We start from the raw sequence: 15828 nt of genomic DNA on the forward strand, positions 1-15828 counted from the left end.
ACAGCCTGGTATGTGTGTATGCGGTGCACAGCCTGATGTGTGTGTATGCGGTGGACAGCCTGGTGTGTGTGTGTGTATGCGGTGCACAGCCTGATGTGTGTGTATGCGGTGCAGAGCCTGATGTGTGTGTATGCGGTGCACAGCCTGGTGTGTGTGTGTATGCGGTGCACAGCCTGATGTGTGTGTATGCGGTGCACAGCCTGATGTGTGTGTATGCGGTGCAGAGCCTGATGTGTGTATGCGGTGCACAGCCTGATGTGTGTGTATGCGGTGCACAGCCTGATTTGTGTGTATATGGAGCACAGCCTGATTTGTGTGTATGCGGTGCACAGCCTGATGTGTGTGTATGCGGTGCACAGCCTGATGTGTGTGTATGCGATGCACAGCCTGATGTGTGTGTATGCGATGCACAGCCTGATGTGTGTGTATGCGGTGCACAGCCTGATTTGTGTGTATATGGTGCACAGCCTGATGTGTGTATGCGATGCACAGCCTGATTTGTGTGTATATGGTGCACAGCCTGATGTGTTGGTATGCGGTGCACAGCCTGATTTGTGTGTATATGGTGCACAGCCTGGTGTGTGTGTATGCGGTGCACAGTCTGATGTGTGTGTATGCGATGCACAGCCTGATGTGTTGGTATGCGGTGCACAGCCTGATTTGTGTGTATATGGTGCACAGCCTGGTGTGTGTGTATGTGGTGCACAGCCTGATGTGTGTGTATGCGGTGCACAGCCTGATGTGTGTGTATGCTGTGCACAGCCTGATGTGTGTGTATGCGGTGCACAGCCTGATGTGTGTGTATGCGGTGCACAGCCTGATGTGTGTGTATGCGGTGCACAGCTTGATGTGTGTGTATGCGGTGCAAAGCCCGATGTGGGGCTGTTATTTGCAATGCTGTAGTGATCAGAGGTCAGTGCTGGGGCAGAATATACTGACAGGGAATGTGTGCAGGGGGCGGGCAGGGGGCGAGGCTGGACACTGAGGCCGGGCGGTGCCAGCTCTGACTGGGAGGTTTAGCACAGGAAGTGGTCAGTTTGCTGGAGCTGAATGTAAACAAGGAGCTGCAGAGAATAAAGGGATAATTCAAGAGGAACAAAAGTTAGAAAACCAAAAATAACAATGTAGGGGTGTTTTATATGACAATACAGCACAGATTAGCTTAAACTCAAAAATTTTTGTTATGTCGGACAACCCCTTTAAGCACAATCCTCATAGATTGTGCTGGGGACGCAGGACGCATGCAGTTACGCTGCGGTGCAGATCGCAGCGTAACTGCATGAAAATACGCCACGTGGGCACATAGCTTTACACTTATTGTTAGATTTCCCTACAAATTACAATAGTTCTGTGATGCTAGTCACTACTTACGGATAGTATAAACGGAAGGGTAGTCAGACAAGCCAGGGTCAGGAAACACGAGGGCACGACAGGACAGAGGGAGTAAGCAGAAACGCAGTCAAGTCACAGGCCAAGGGTCAGAATTCCAGGAGAGCACGTATTAAATTCAGGGAGCAGACAGGGACGTGGTCAGGTAATGAGCCAAGGTCAGAAGCCAGGAGATAATGACAAGAACAGGGAGAGGTCAGAGAGGAGTAAATGAACGGTCCGGGGTCAAGAAACTTAGATCAGAACACATGCACAAACACAAGCCAAGAGCACAACTGCAGAGCCAGAGAGTATGACTGGCGAGGTTCTGGGAGAGCATGCTCAGTAATGAAAGAGAGCAATTACCAGGAACACCTGAGTAATCAGCACCTCCCAGAACCTGCATGGAAACCTGTGCTGTCAAACATGTCAGCTAGTGCTAAAAGAAACACAGTAGAGCATCTCCAAATGCAAATTGCTCTGCACAAAGGAAATATGTTAGTGTCGGCTCTGAAGTTCAGGAAGGAGCGCATGATGACCTGCACAGAGGAATTTTGACAAGTTCTTCAACGGGTCATAGCAGGAGGTTATTATCAGTTTATCATCAAGGGACTCTTTTTCGAAGAAGTGGAAAACACATAGATTAGCTATACATCGGCAGGACATCATAGCTACTGTTCTTTATTACTAGTACTTCTGTTGTGCCATTTGGCTACTAGGAGTGCTAAAAAAAAATGCATGGGCACATATGTGGCACCCCTGAGGCTTCAGCCGCCACAGGGTACTGCATCTCCTTTAAGGTGCAGTACTTATTCCGGGAAAGAAGAGGTTAACCACTGGTGTTTTCTAGCTTACACAACACAATGAGTCAGCAGTTACACAATACACTTAGGTGGTTTCCCTCCAGACTGCAGGTGGGCACCATAGCAACGGTTTTCCCCAGCACTGGTGAGTCAACAGGAAAGGGGGGGGGGGGTGCCTGGGGAAGTGAGCGAACGCACACAGTTTCATTTCAGAATAGTTTGGAGAACAGTCTGTGACACAAGAATGAGAACAGCTTGAGACAGAGAAGAGCAAGGCCTCTGGGGGGATGCTGAAAGGCTCCCTTCAGAGGGGCCGACCGGGTACTGGGCAGACAGAGAGAAGCAGGAGACGACCGAGTGGAGCTGTGATACAGAGAAGCACACGGTAGCCGGAGGGTGAGCCCCAACAGCCCCTTCGGGATCGGCACTGTCAGGGTGCAGAACCCTAGGGTAGAACATACTTCACGTTGAACTACCAGAATCTGCAGGGAAGGGGGATTTCACGTCTCATTACCCACCACCAAAAGTCCCGGAGCACCAGCCAGCAGTATATAGAGACAGGAGCCACGGCCACAGTCGGGTCCATAACAAGTTTCGCGCTGCCTGCGTACGGGACGGGTACTAAAGCCAAGCACTCTGGGGTCCCCAAGTAGCTTCACGCCACGGGGATCCACACTACAGAGTGCAATGGAGGAAGGTCTCACACGGTTCACAACACCGGTGGTGACCTCTGATTCATCCGGGATCGGCCCGGGGCCCATCACGGCGATGACCAGCACTCTGAGGGTGCAGCACACAAACTGTAAAAGACCTGGAACCGCAACTGCTGCCTCAGCCTCTTATTGCCGGTGCCGCTGCCCCGTGCATCGGCGCCAATGGCCCTTCTTCCGTCACCACTGTCCTCCCTGGAGCTCGCTACATCTGAGTGGGGCTGGACTATTTGAGTTGCATTGCCATCAGCCCCGGAGGAGAGCGACATCTCGCAGCGGCGGCTAATCACTGGCTGCATACCACGGGTGGCGCTGCAAAGCAAACTCTTTTATGTAGCCGACGGGCCACAGAGCCAAGTCAGGCCATTCACAGCAACCCCAAATACCACTGGCCCGGTGACGAGTAGCCCTGCAGATCCCGTGGGGCACTACACATAGTTAATTAGCTTCCACTGCCCTGACTTGAATACAAAGCAACTGGTCATTCAGTGCAGAGAGAGGCACAGACAGAGCTCGAGTAGATACAACAGGAGTTCTAGGATTACAGACCGGTGTCTGAGATACTCTGCTCATACATTGGGCTGTATATTAAGCTAACAGATCCACATTGGGTTATACATGAATACTCCATACCTTGCGTAACTTCTCCAGTAGGACGGGGATCCCTGCCAGGCGTTTAATGGTCCTTTGGTAGTCACGGTGCCGTAAAACTAGCCGGACCAACTCTAGGTCACGTGTGCTGACAGCCTCCTGAAGCACTAGACAACAAATAAAAATAAATTAATAAGAAGAAATACGGGGACATAATCAGATGAACAAACCAAATTTGTTAAACTGCCTTTAAACTAATATAGATAGTTCAATGACTATTTAGTCACATCATATAAATTTATAAGATGGGGGATGATCAAAAGAAATCGGGTTAAATGCTGCGCTAAAAACCACAATCCAAAGATATATCGTGAATTCCTTTTCTTTATTTTCACAGGTCAACGCGTTTCAAAGGCATCTCCACCTTCTTCATCAGGACAAAAGTCAGAAAGGAATAGCATCTGCAGGGATGCTGACCCACTCACTGCCGTGGCCGGGTTGCATCCTCCCCCCCCACACTCCCACGGATGTCCACATGTGCTCCTGCTTCCTCCTCCTCCCGGCGCCTGCGCATGCAGCACAGGTACGAGCAAGCACATGCACACCTGCTCTACTCTTAAAGGGCTGGCGTAGCATTTTCCGGAAGTGCCTCTCAGCCTATGGCTGAGAGCCACTGGGTTCTTAAGGCATCCTCCCACTAGGGGACGTGCCTGCGCAATGTTCTCAGTTAGTCTTCAGTCTGCTAAATAGTTGTCAGGTTCCTGTTTTCCTGTCCGTTCCCTGTTCATGAGTTCGCCTTCCCATATCTATCTGTCATTACCGTGCTCACCACATATGTCCGTACCCACCTTCCTGTCTACCTCAGCTATCCCACCAGTACCTGCCTGCACCTGTGTCCGTACCTGAGTCTGTCTCCTGTCCTGGAGGTCAGCTGACCCAGTCCCGCTCATTGCCCTAGGAGTGGTTCCTGGCGTCTGCCTTGTGGTAGGCGATTAGTTAAGCTTCTCCTACTAAAGAGTAACCCCTGGTCCCCCCTGTGGTCCAATGAGTTCACTTCCACTCTTGCTCGACGCCTCAACACCGACGAGCGTTACAGTTAGAAGTTATCTCCTATACAGGAAATAGATAATAACTTGTTGATAAATGGGGGTCCGTTTGCTGAGACCTCCCTACACCAATTCTGAGATCTTCATCAATTCTGAGAACAGCGGTCCAAATGACCTTGTTTGGATGGAGCTGTGGACATGTATGTGTGCTAATCCTTCATTCATTCTCATTGGGATAACCAGAGATAGCCAACAATGTATTTCTCAGTCCCATTCTCAGGATAGAGGGGATCCCAGTGATCAGATCTCTACCGATCACCAAGTTATCATGTATCTTTTTGAAAGGTGGCGCAGGGCGGCAGCCGTGGGTGAGGTAGTCATCTCTTGCACCCTTGCACCTTACATGAAAATGGTGGTCCTGGCTGGGTGTGTGTACTTGTGCTTTGGAGGCAATACACCTTGGCAAGCCGTATATTGCTGTTGACTCTGGTTAGCCAGGATTAGATATTCTATAAATCGGAGGAAAACCATCAGTTCTTTAAAAAAAAAGTCTTTTACTAAACAGCCATTTGATGACAACTATATACGGTAGATAGCAGGTACACAACTTCTCATATGTTCCTTCTGTGACACAGCATCTGCACACATAGTTTACTTCTTCAGCTTTATTTGTTCCTGCCTCTATTAGTCTCGTTTCCGTCACCACCATCCAGTTTACTACAACAGTCTACTCAGTGAAAGTCACCTTCTCCACCCGCAGTTCCGCTTTCTACCTTTCCCTTAAAGGAACTGGTTTGCCAATATAACTGAACTTAGCTTCTAGCTTCCTGATGCTTAGGTAAGTCCCGCCCAGGACACCCACTTCATCTCACGTTTCTGGCCCATTACCTTGGGCCGTACTGCTAGGCATCCTGTCCCAGGACCCGGCTCCAGTGTTCACTCTGTATCTCGGTCAACTCTCTTCAGCGGTACACTCTGTATCTTGGTCAACATTCTTGCTTTCTCCTTAAGGATCTCGCTATCTTCTGTCTCGGTCTCCATTCACACTAGGGACACCCTCGTCGTGGTCCTCTGCACACTAGTCAGAACTTAGATCTGTCACTACTGAACCTTGGGCCATATCTACCCATTACCAGAAAATTGACACTGTTCCCTCATATTATTAACACATATCACAGTTCACATTACACATTATAACAATAACACTGGTGTCTTTAAAGGGGAACGTGGGCAGCATGTCCACTTTCTTACATTTCCCTTTCCCTTAGTGATGTCATCCTCAACCATCTGGAAATCTGGAAGACACCAATATACTTCACCACACACAACCTAACTTCAACCAATATGATGCCTTTCTTTGCTTCTCGAGCGCGACATAGTCCTCCTCAGAACCGTAAATATCCAAGTTTATTTTTGTCTTTAACCCAACAACAGTCCCTCGAGTTGGTTTGCCTTTTAGCACAGGCCCTCAAGCCAACAACATGGCACAATTCATTCCATTTAAGGGTGGCCATTTTCATTATCAGCACCGTCCATTATCCCCACCATCAGTTCTCAGGACAGGAACCCAGTCCTTTTGACTCACTCCTGTTCATGAAAAAGGCACACACTCCCTTAGGGGGGAACATTAATCCTATATTGGACACAGTCCTTAGCAGAGGGAGAACAACTCTCTTGAGGCTACAACGCCCTTCATTCCAGCAGGGGGATGCGCAATATGGGCAGCAAAACTGACAAAGGGTAAAACAAACTTCAACCATCCATGACTACAATATGGGGGAGTGATGGCTATACCTGTGTCTTAGACCTGCTGAATTGTGGAATTGCAGGAGCTTTAGAACTCTCCCAAATATTTAGTGCTATGAGTGCAACTTCTGACTCTTGGGAATGTGTAGGTTATTCCTGTTTGTCCTCTGTAGCTTCCCTTTCCTGCTCCTACTCAGGACGCAGTACAGTCTCTGTTTCTCTTGGCATATGAATATTTGAGGATGCCCCAGGCATAATCTGATTCACAACTGCACAATCGGGCTTACTCTCCAGTATTCCTCCAACAGCACCTCGCTGCACCTCTGGGCCGACCAGCTCCCATGGCCCTTTCCTAGGTCCTCTCCTCTCTTCTGAAAGACCTGGCAAGATATGGCTCTTGTGTGTCACACTGACTGCAAACCACATATGGGGACCATTTATTTTAAGGAACATCAACTGTATGCCCATCGTAAGATGATACAAGTACTCAGTCTCCACCATTCTTCACTCTATGAAGACTTGATAACCAGTCTAGAATTCACAGATTTATCCACGTCCCCGAAGTGGATTATAACTTATGACCTCTCCAGTGGTAGCCAGCTCCTGGTAGTGTTCAGTGAGGGGACCTTCTAGCATCTCTCTAACTTGGGCACTAGCCTGCATTCTCTCTACCACCGACATACCTGGATCTTTAGGTCACTGGCAAGTTGACTGATCCTTGGACACGTGTGGGGAACCATCCTGTATTGGACTTCTGTAGCAGGTCACTGCTTCCTCTGCTGAACTAGCCAGCTACGGGTCTTCCACAACCTCTCTCTACTTCTCGCGTGGAAGAATCAGCCATCAGATGCTCTGTAACTGCTCATCCCTGCTCCTTCCTCAACTCTCTGCAGACAAATGGAGCTGTCCTACTCACCGCTCAATGTCCTGCGACACTGTTTTGCCTTTCACTGGGTGGTTTTCTTTCTTGCTCACGATCTAATTTCTCTAATGCTGCAACATCTAATCTTGGAGTTGGTATTCTGCGCCATCTTAGACCACACAATGGTCGCCATTCTCCATGCAACTCGAACCTTCCCCAAATTACCTTTTTTTTTTTTAAATCATATCTTTTTTTTATTAATTCATAAGGGATCGATACAGAGAGTATTTCACTTTTCATATAACTGATAACAATAAACAACAGATAAACACATGTGATTTATAAATCAGGTTCTTTCTCTGCATGTATGTAAATATAGTAATAGAGTTCTCAAATCATAATTATATTATATAGCTTGAACCTACAAACCTCGTGGCTCTACAATTAAACAAAACTTAAATGATGCAATAATGCCTCAGACTAACAGAAACACCTCCTCCATCAGCCGTGTCGCTCCACATCATATTGCTATACTCTCCCGCCCCTCCCTCTCTGTGCAGTCATCAATGAAACCGTTCCAGTCCTCTCTCACCTCTTCATTCAAAGTCCACTTCGCCACAGAAAAGATTAGTTTTAATTCCCTTCCTCACACATACCATCACTGCAGGCACAACAGTAACCGGTCCAGCATTGCATCCCGAACCAGTGCACTAGAGGGTAGGCCCGGAAACTCCATCCATGGCCGCCAAATGTTGTAAAACTTTTTCAATGTTTTTCTTTTTAAATAAACTCCCCTTTCCAATCTTATGACGTTATTTAATTTGTTTTTGAGCTCTGGTAATGTTGGTGGTAGAGGGTCCAACCAGTGATATGCAAGTAGCTTTCTTGCTTGGTACAAGATACGGGCTATTCCCAGAGCTGTTGGAGAATCCGGATCCACTTCTCCTTCCCACAGACTCAACAGGCACAGGCGGGGCGACGGTTGTATTGTGATATGATATATTTGATCTATAAGTCCCAGGGTTTGGTTCCAGAAATCACCAATGTGTCCACACTCCCACATAACATGCATCAAATGGGCATCATCCTGTCCACAACTAACACACTGTGTGTTTGGTCTGAGTTCCATCTTAAATAGTAGACTGGGAGTTTTATATACCCTGTGGATGAGATATATTTGAGACAGCTTTTGGCACTCCGATACCGCCAGTTTAGGAACTTGTTCCAATATATCAGACCACTGGCCTTCCGTCAGGGGACCGACGTCTCGTTCCCACTTGCTTTTAACAATCAATGGATGTGTTTCCAGATGGGCAGGTAGTAATATTTTATATAATTCCGAAATAAGACCCTTAGAGGACTCAGATGTAAGCAGCCTATGTAATGTTTGATTATGTGTCACTGTTACCGGGTTTGTCCTCCCCTGTCTTTCCAGTGCGTGTCTCAGCTGCAAATACTGATAAAAGAAGACATGCGGAAGGTGAAACTCCGTTCTCAGTTGTTCAAAGCTTTTAAGAGTATTATTTTGTAGTACTTGTGACACTAAATGGATCCATTTATCTCCCATCCTCTGAACCCTACTAATTTTTTAATTTCTGGCAAGTCGGGGTTCTGCCACAGTGGCCAGAACTCTGTAGGTCCGCTTATCCCCAAAAGAGACTTACCCCTGTCCCACACCCGGAATATCATAGCCAGTGTGGGATATCGTGCCTCATTTATCTGTCTTTGTCCCACATCCAACCGGCAACCTGGGTACTTCCATACTGATCCCTCTCTCACTATATCACCACTGGTATCATACCCTCCTTCTTTGCCCCAACCCCTCAGATGTTGCATCTGGGAGGCTCCAAATTACCTTTTAACGGCAAAGATTGATCTTGCCGGTTACGCCACATGACAAGAGGTATGGGGAGGTAGCTGTGGGCGAGGTGATAGTGTACTGTGTCCCGTCACGTTATATGAAAGTGGTGGTCCAGACTGGGTGTCTATACTTGTGCTAGGGAGGTGATACGTCTTGGCAGTATGTCCATCTTCTTACACTTTGGATTATAAATACTATAATTATCAGTGTTTTGTTTCACAGGATTTAGGCGTTAAAGGGAGCTTGTTATCCGGTTTCACATTATTAAACTGCTAACAGCGTGTTATGTCCCTCCCAATTAAGATCCTAATGATCAATTCTGTGTGCCCCTGCAGCCTGGCATACCACAAAAAATAATATTTATTCATCGTTCTCCCTGTATGGTACTCAGCACAGACCAACCTTATCTCATAGACCTGGCCTTTCTGCCTTTGATTGATGCAAGCTCACAGCAGGCACCGAGTTTGGTCTGTACCCAACCAGCGAACCTCTCGTTGTTGATTACCATATAGGGGGCACAGTGTGTAAAGATCATTTTTTGAAGTATGCCAGGCTGCAGGGACGCATTGGGTGGATTGTTAGTATCCTAATACATAACGTGCTGGCAGCAGTTTAATAACAGGAAACTTCATCACAGGTTCCCTTTATATAGCACAGGGAGTTTTAAACTGAAACCTGGGAAACATTAAAAAATGAAACATACGGGCTGCCTCCAGAGGGGATCACTGGGACACTGTTGGTGGCACTGTCCGAAGGTCCAACCTTTTTGGATAGCAGTTTTCAGACTCATTAGCGAAATGACAGGTGTGCACACCAACCCCAACCCAGGGCTGGCAGTTCTGAATTTGGGCATAGACTCGTACCCGCAGAATTTTAGGGGACTGATTGTGCAAATTCTAATAGCTGCCAGACAGTGTCTGAGCCATTTGTGGAAGGCCACTGAAGCTCCCTCTAGATCGGAGTTATATAGTAGGATCGACCAACAATGCCAATATGAATACCGCCTTGCCCACTCCCTAAAACAAAAAACTAGAATTCTTGCAATATGGGAACACTGGCTGTCATCCAGCCATGCAACACCTATTACACAACTATTCCCCCGGCAAAGAGCACCTAGTTGAGATACAGCTGATGGAATTATAGCCCTGGCTTGGCTAGCCAGGGGGCTAAAGAGTGGAGACCCTGACTGAGGCAGCAGGTTATGAGAGAAATCTAGGAGGAGTTTATGGCCCCGGCTGGTGGACTGGGCTTGGTAATGCAGGCAGGCATCTAACCCTCTACCCTTACTAACTTCCCCTCCCACTCCCCCCAACCCTACCTTCTTCCCCTCCCCCCTTTGTTCTTGTTCCCCCTTACTTGAATGAAGTCCCCATCCCCCCCCCCCTCCCCATGTTGTTGTGTGATTAAAGTGTAAGGCAGAGGAATTGTAACCGGATTGTCTTGGAGTATACTAATGTATGGAGCCCTCATGTGCGGGCAGTTCACAAATGTTATCTTAATTTACCATGTATGATTTTGTATCTGCCGTGTTTTCAATAAAAACTAATTGGATTAAAAAAAAAATAAAAATGAAACATACTTCTTTTTAAAACCTTTAGCTACAGGGGTCCCTAAAGTCGAACTTCCACTGAACACAATGTTTTGGCACAATCTGGCAATTATAACTTAAAGCTATTACCCACTACTTAGATAATAATGACCAATCCCTAGAATAGCTGGGGGGGGAGACACCTGGCAACTTCCCCGATCAACCTTTTGCAGCCTGGGCTGCAGCCAGATATAATTAAAGGGAACCAATCATCAGGATTTTCGTATATAAACTAAAGCCAGTGCTATACTGGCACTATCAGGCTGATTCTCTACATACCTGTAGTGGTCAGCTCGGACGTTTAGGTTTTGAAGTCCAAGAAAGTAAAGTTTATAAAATTAGCTGCTTGTTGAGTGACAGCAGCTGAGGATCAGATAATATCTGGGGGGTATTCATAGTTATCCCCTCCCCTGTTAGAATTAGCATAAGTATGATACAATCGACCTAGCAGGACCTGTGGTGAGGTATACCGATGTGACCAGAAGGGGCGGGGCCTCAGCCAACAAAGCTGGATACCAGGTCACATGGGTATGACCTCACACAGGTCCTGCTATGTCGATTGTATCATACGTATGCTAATTCTAAAAGGGGGAGGGGATAACTCTGAATACCCCCCAGATATTATCTGATCCTCAGCTGCTGTCACTCAACAAGTAGCTAACTTTATAAATTTTACTTTCTTGTATTTCAAAATCTAAACATCCGAGCTGACCACTACAGGTATGTATAGTATCAGCCTGTTAATACCAGTATAGCACTGGTTTTAGCTTATATACGAAAATCCTGGTGATTGGTTCCCTTTAAGTGTAAGGAGCTGGAACACCCAACTATGTATGCTACGTGGCGTGTCTAGAATTCTGTATATAAGAGCCCAGGCCAAGCTGTATAATGTAAAAAAAGACCTTTTACTATACTCACCTAGGGGGCAGTCCAGTCCGATGGGTGTTGCTGCTCTTTGGTCCGGTGCCTCCTCTCTGCGGCGATTGCCGTTCTCCTTCTTCCCGGTCCAGTATGGATGACGCATCCTAAGTTATCCACACAGGCCGGCATTGAAGTGCTGCGAAGCTGCACTTTGATCTGCCCTGCTGAGGGCACATCAAAGTATTGCAGTGTGCATGTATTTGTGGACTATAACCTTTCGTCACACCTGCGCACTACAGTACAGTTTAAGGGCAATGGTACAAATACTAGTGAAATGTATGTAAACTTGCAGAAAGTAATAAAAATGCCTTAAAACATTCTCTCTCTTATTATTCCTAACTGACCTAAAACAGGAAAGGTTTATTCTGATTTCATGTCAGTTAGTGGGAAAAACATGCAGATGTGTCTTTTTATATCGTTTATGTAAACTTCTGGTTTCAACTGTATATAAAAAGATGAATACAGATTTATTCATAGCTACAGCTCAAAAACTATGATGTTGTAAGAGCACCCTAGTGGTGGCTGCATAAACTGGGTTTCTATGCTTTGTTTCCCCAAAAATAAGACAGTGTCTTATAAATTTTTTGCCCTGAAAATGCGTTAAGGCTTATTTTTGGGGTAGGAGTTCTTTTTAGGGAAACACAGGTTTTCCTTGTGTACTTCTAAATTTACCACCAAAAAAGCAGATACAGTGGAACCTTAGTTAACGAGAACAATCCGTTCTGGGAGTGTGCTTGTTAACCAAGTTACTCGTTCAGCAAAGCAAGATTCCCCATAGGAAAGCATTGCAATGCAGACAATTCGTTCCACAACTTGTTAAATGTCCCATCCTGTTCCCCTGTTGTGCCATTCCACACATGCACAAACACACACAAACACGCACAAACATGCACAAACACACAAGCACGCAGGCACACGCACATATTATGCTCACCTTACCTTCCGTTCCATCGCCGGCCTGCTGGGACTTGCTATTCTCTAGCACGGGCTGTGTATCGGGTAACCATGACGGCGAGGGAGGAACTGCTGCACCCAGAGCGCTGATGTCAAAGGCAGGAGCCTCTGATTGGTCAGCGCGCTGCCTTTGAGTAGCGTCTGACAGGGGAAGTTCCTGCCTCGTCGCCGATGGTTACGATACACAGCGTGGAGCGGCGAACTACAGGACCCAGGAGGCCGGCGATGGAACGGAAGGTAGACATATTATCCTCACCTTACCTTCCATTCCATCACCGGCCTCCTGGGTCTTGTAGTTCGCCGCGAGGATTCCTCCCTCGTCGCGATGCACCGGCGAACTACAACACCCAGAAGGCTGACGATGGAACGGAAGGTTAGGTGAGCATCATACTGTATGTGTGTGCGTGCGTGTTTGTTTGTGTGTGTTTTGTGCATACATGTGTGTGTTTGTGTGGACTGCAAGAGCGGGTCAGAGCGCGGTGGATGTACAGAACCGGAAGAGTGTGCGGTGAGGATTTTGCTCGCACAGCAAAGCTTTCTCGGAAACCGAGTTACAAATTTACAGAAAGCTTTGCTTGTTAATCGAAATTCTCGTTAAGTGGGTTACTCGTTAAGCGAGGTTCCACTGTACTACCCATAAGAATTCCATGTTCCAGACCCTGTACATGTAGAGTTGGGAAGTGAATGGGTTCCTCTCACATACAGGCTGGTGTTCCACAGCGATCACTCCTTCTGCTGGCTGTAAGCAGTATCACTTGTGCAGAGTTAGGCCTCTTTCACACGTCTGTGGAAAACACATTTTGCACGGTCCGTGGTGTAGGTGCGTATGTGCGTGCATGCGTCAGTGTGTGTATTCAGCGTGTGCTGTCAGTGAGCTATCTGTGTGACATCCGCATAGCACACGGACAGCATGAATGTCTATATTCACCTGTCCATGGTGCTGCAGTGTCTGGCGCTGCTGCTGCTTCCGGTCCTTAATGCAGTGCATATGCAATAAGCATAATGAGCGGGGGTCGGAAGCAAGTGACAGCAGTGCTGGGGACATCAGCGCTGGAGACAGGTGAGTATAGGAAGCATTTTATTTCACAGACATAGGCTTTTCTCCGGTACGTGTCACACTGATGTCACATGGATCACATCCGTGTGCGGTCCGTGCGACACCTGTGTTGCCGGAGAAAAACAGACATGTCTACATGTGAAGAACACGGACATGTGTATGCTCCACACGGGCACACGGTCGGTGTGAAAACACGCACGTGTGTGCAGACCCATTGATTTTAATGGGTCTACGTGTGTCCGTGTCTCTGGTACGTGTGAAAACGGACTTCACATGTACTGGACACATGGACGTGTTAAGGGGGCCTTAGTGAGAGTGGAGAGATACTGAGACCCGATGTGTGCTGTGATCAGATGTGTTTGTGAAATCGGAGTGATACTGTGATCGGATAAGTGTGTGTGTGCGTGTGAGAGAGCAGAGTGATACTGCAACCCAATGTGTGTGTGTGAGTGGGACAGCAAAGGACCTGATAGTGGTGCAGATATCTGTGGGAGAGCCCATCTACCATAGGCACTTGCCAGCTGTAGTTAGTTGTTCAGGGTCTAGTGAGTGTGATTTTCTTTGGGGGGCTGTCTGCTTACTCTTGGGACTGTCTTCTCTCTTTTGTGGCTTTCTTCTCTCTTGTCGAGATGTTGGTTTTCTTTAATGAAGTTTCCTGCTGTATTCTTTAACGGCTTATATTTTAAGCATACTCCAAAAAGGCCAAAAATTCCTGCTAGGGCTTATTTTCGGGGAAACACGGTAACAGACTCTAATGAGGACAATTAGTTTTACAAGCCCTCTAAAGCCACAGAAGGCAAATCTCCTAAAAAGGTTGCTGTGTGCCACTAAGTAGCTACTATTTCTAAAATTGACAGTGCTGTGCAAATAGGTGCGCTCCCCATTTTGGTGCTGCGTTGTGGTCAGGGGTAGCAGCATGAATATCGGGGACTCAAGTGCTTGGATTGCGGTGCTCCTGCAAGAGTCATTTTAATAACACAGTCCCTGAATTGGAACTAAACCTAAATCTATTGATATGTAAATAACATTTTCACCTGAAGACGGATGTTTTTGCTCCGCCAGTGAATAACACATTAACCTCATGCAAAAAAAACACAAAAAAAAATACTATTGGATATTGCAACCAAGATTCATTCTTACTGGAAAAATAAAAATTGGAGTCTCGTAGGTAACGTTATTTCGTGTTTGAGTGCATCGCCTCTTGCATCAGTAGTAACACAGTCTTCTTGGGGGGGTTTCCCCATAGTTAAAGGGTGGATTTTATGTCCTAAAAATGAAATTGGAAAATTTCCCGGTTTTCTTTTCTGATACTCAGGAGAGACAAAAAAATATCTGGAGTATGTGCAGAGAGCATCAAACATTGCCATAGTAATCATTAAGACAAAATATGCCAAATTATTGTATTTTTCTTTCCGTAATCATGTACATTGCCACTTACCAGTCCATCCACTGCGGTTCTCCTTGCTGACATCAGCCCCATGATTGAGCAGCACTTTAGCACAATCCAAGTGACCTAATGTGGTAGCGAGATGCAGAGGGGTCCGTCCCCGTGGGTCCACCTGTTCAATCTGGTCCTACAAAAAAAAAAGTAAATTTCGTAAAAATAGAGATGCTCAGTTCTTGAACCTATGGAGAGGTAATGTGGATGAAACAAGACTGTGCTAGACTTATTTCTACTGTGGACTAATACATGAACAAGTAATGCTGTATAATGGAGGAACAATTGTAAGTACACTGGAACCTTGAATTACGAGCATAATTTATTCCGGGAGTGTGCTCTTAAATCAAGTTACCCTTATATCAAAGCAAATTTTCCCATAGGAAATAATTGAAACGCAGACAATTCGTTCCACAACGCAAAAATATTTACTGCATTTATACAAATTTATTACAGTAATACAAAATAATGTACTATATTCATATAAAATTATTACAGTACACTAATACAAAATGCTGTACAGTGCAGTAAAAGCATATAAGATAGAATTGTTGCTGTAGGGGAGGTACACTATAGAGAGGAAAAAATGATGTATAAATATGGCAACCTTTATTCTAGTACAATACACAATACACAAGAAAAAACCAGACCCTATATTCTCCCTAAAATAAGGGCAGAACTAAGTCAAATGTGGGGTAGGAATACTGCACAGGCAATTAGATTATAGTACAAGCAATGTGCTGTACTGGTTAGCAGAAAGAAAGTACCGTATTTTTCGGACTATAAGACGCACCGGACCATAAGACGCACCCTCGTTTTAGAGGAGGAAAATATGAAAATATAATTTTAAGCAAAAAATGTGGTCATGACACACTGTTATGGG

At 46.3% G+C, this 15828-nt stretch overlaps 1 protein-coding gene across 2 annotated transcripts in view; it reads right to left on the reverse strand.

Moving 5' to 3' along the window:
* The window catches only part of ANKRD13B (ankyrin repeat domain 13B), a 337586-nt gene that overhangs the window by 89188 nt on the left and 232570 nt on the right, over positions 1-15828 (reverse strand). For both annotated transcript variants that reach the window (XM_075335244.1, XM_075335243.1), the window contains exons 2-3: positions 14946-15081; positions 3515-3639 (exon numbers count right to left, since the gene is read on the reverse strand). In XM_075335244.1, the coding sequence (XP_075191359.1) occupies positions 3515-3639; positions 14946-15081 (261 nt within the window). The remainder of the gene's footprint in view (positions 1-3514; positions 3640-14945; positions 15082-15828) is intronic.

This window comes from Anomaloglossus baeobatrachus, chromosome 2 (genome assembly GCF_048569485.1).
Source record: "Anomaloglossus baeobatrachus isolate aAnoBae1 chromosome 2, aAnoBae1.hap1, whole genome shotgun sequence".
Taxonomy (NCBI): Eukaryota; Metazoa; Chordata; class Amphibia; order Anura; family Aromobatidae; genus Anomaloglossus; species Anomaloglossus baeobatrachus.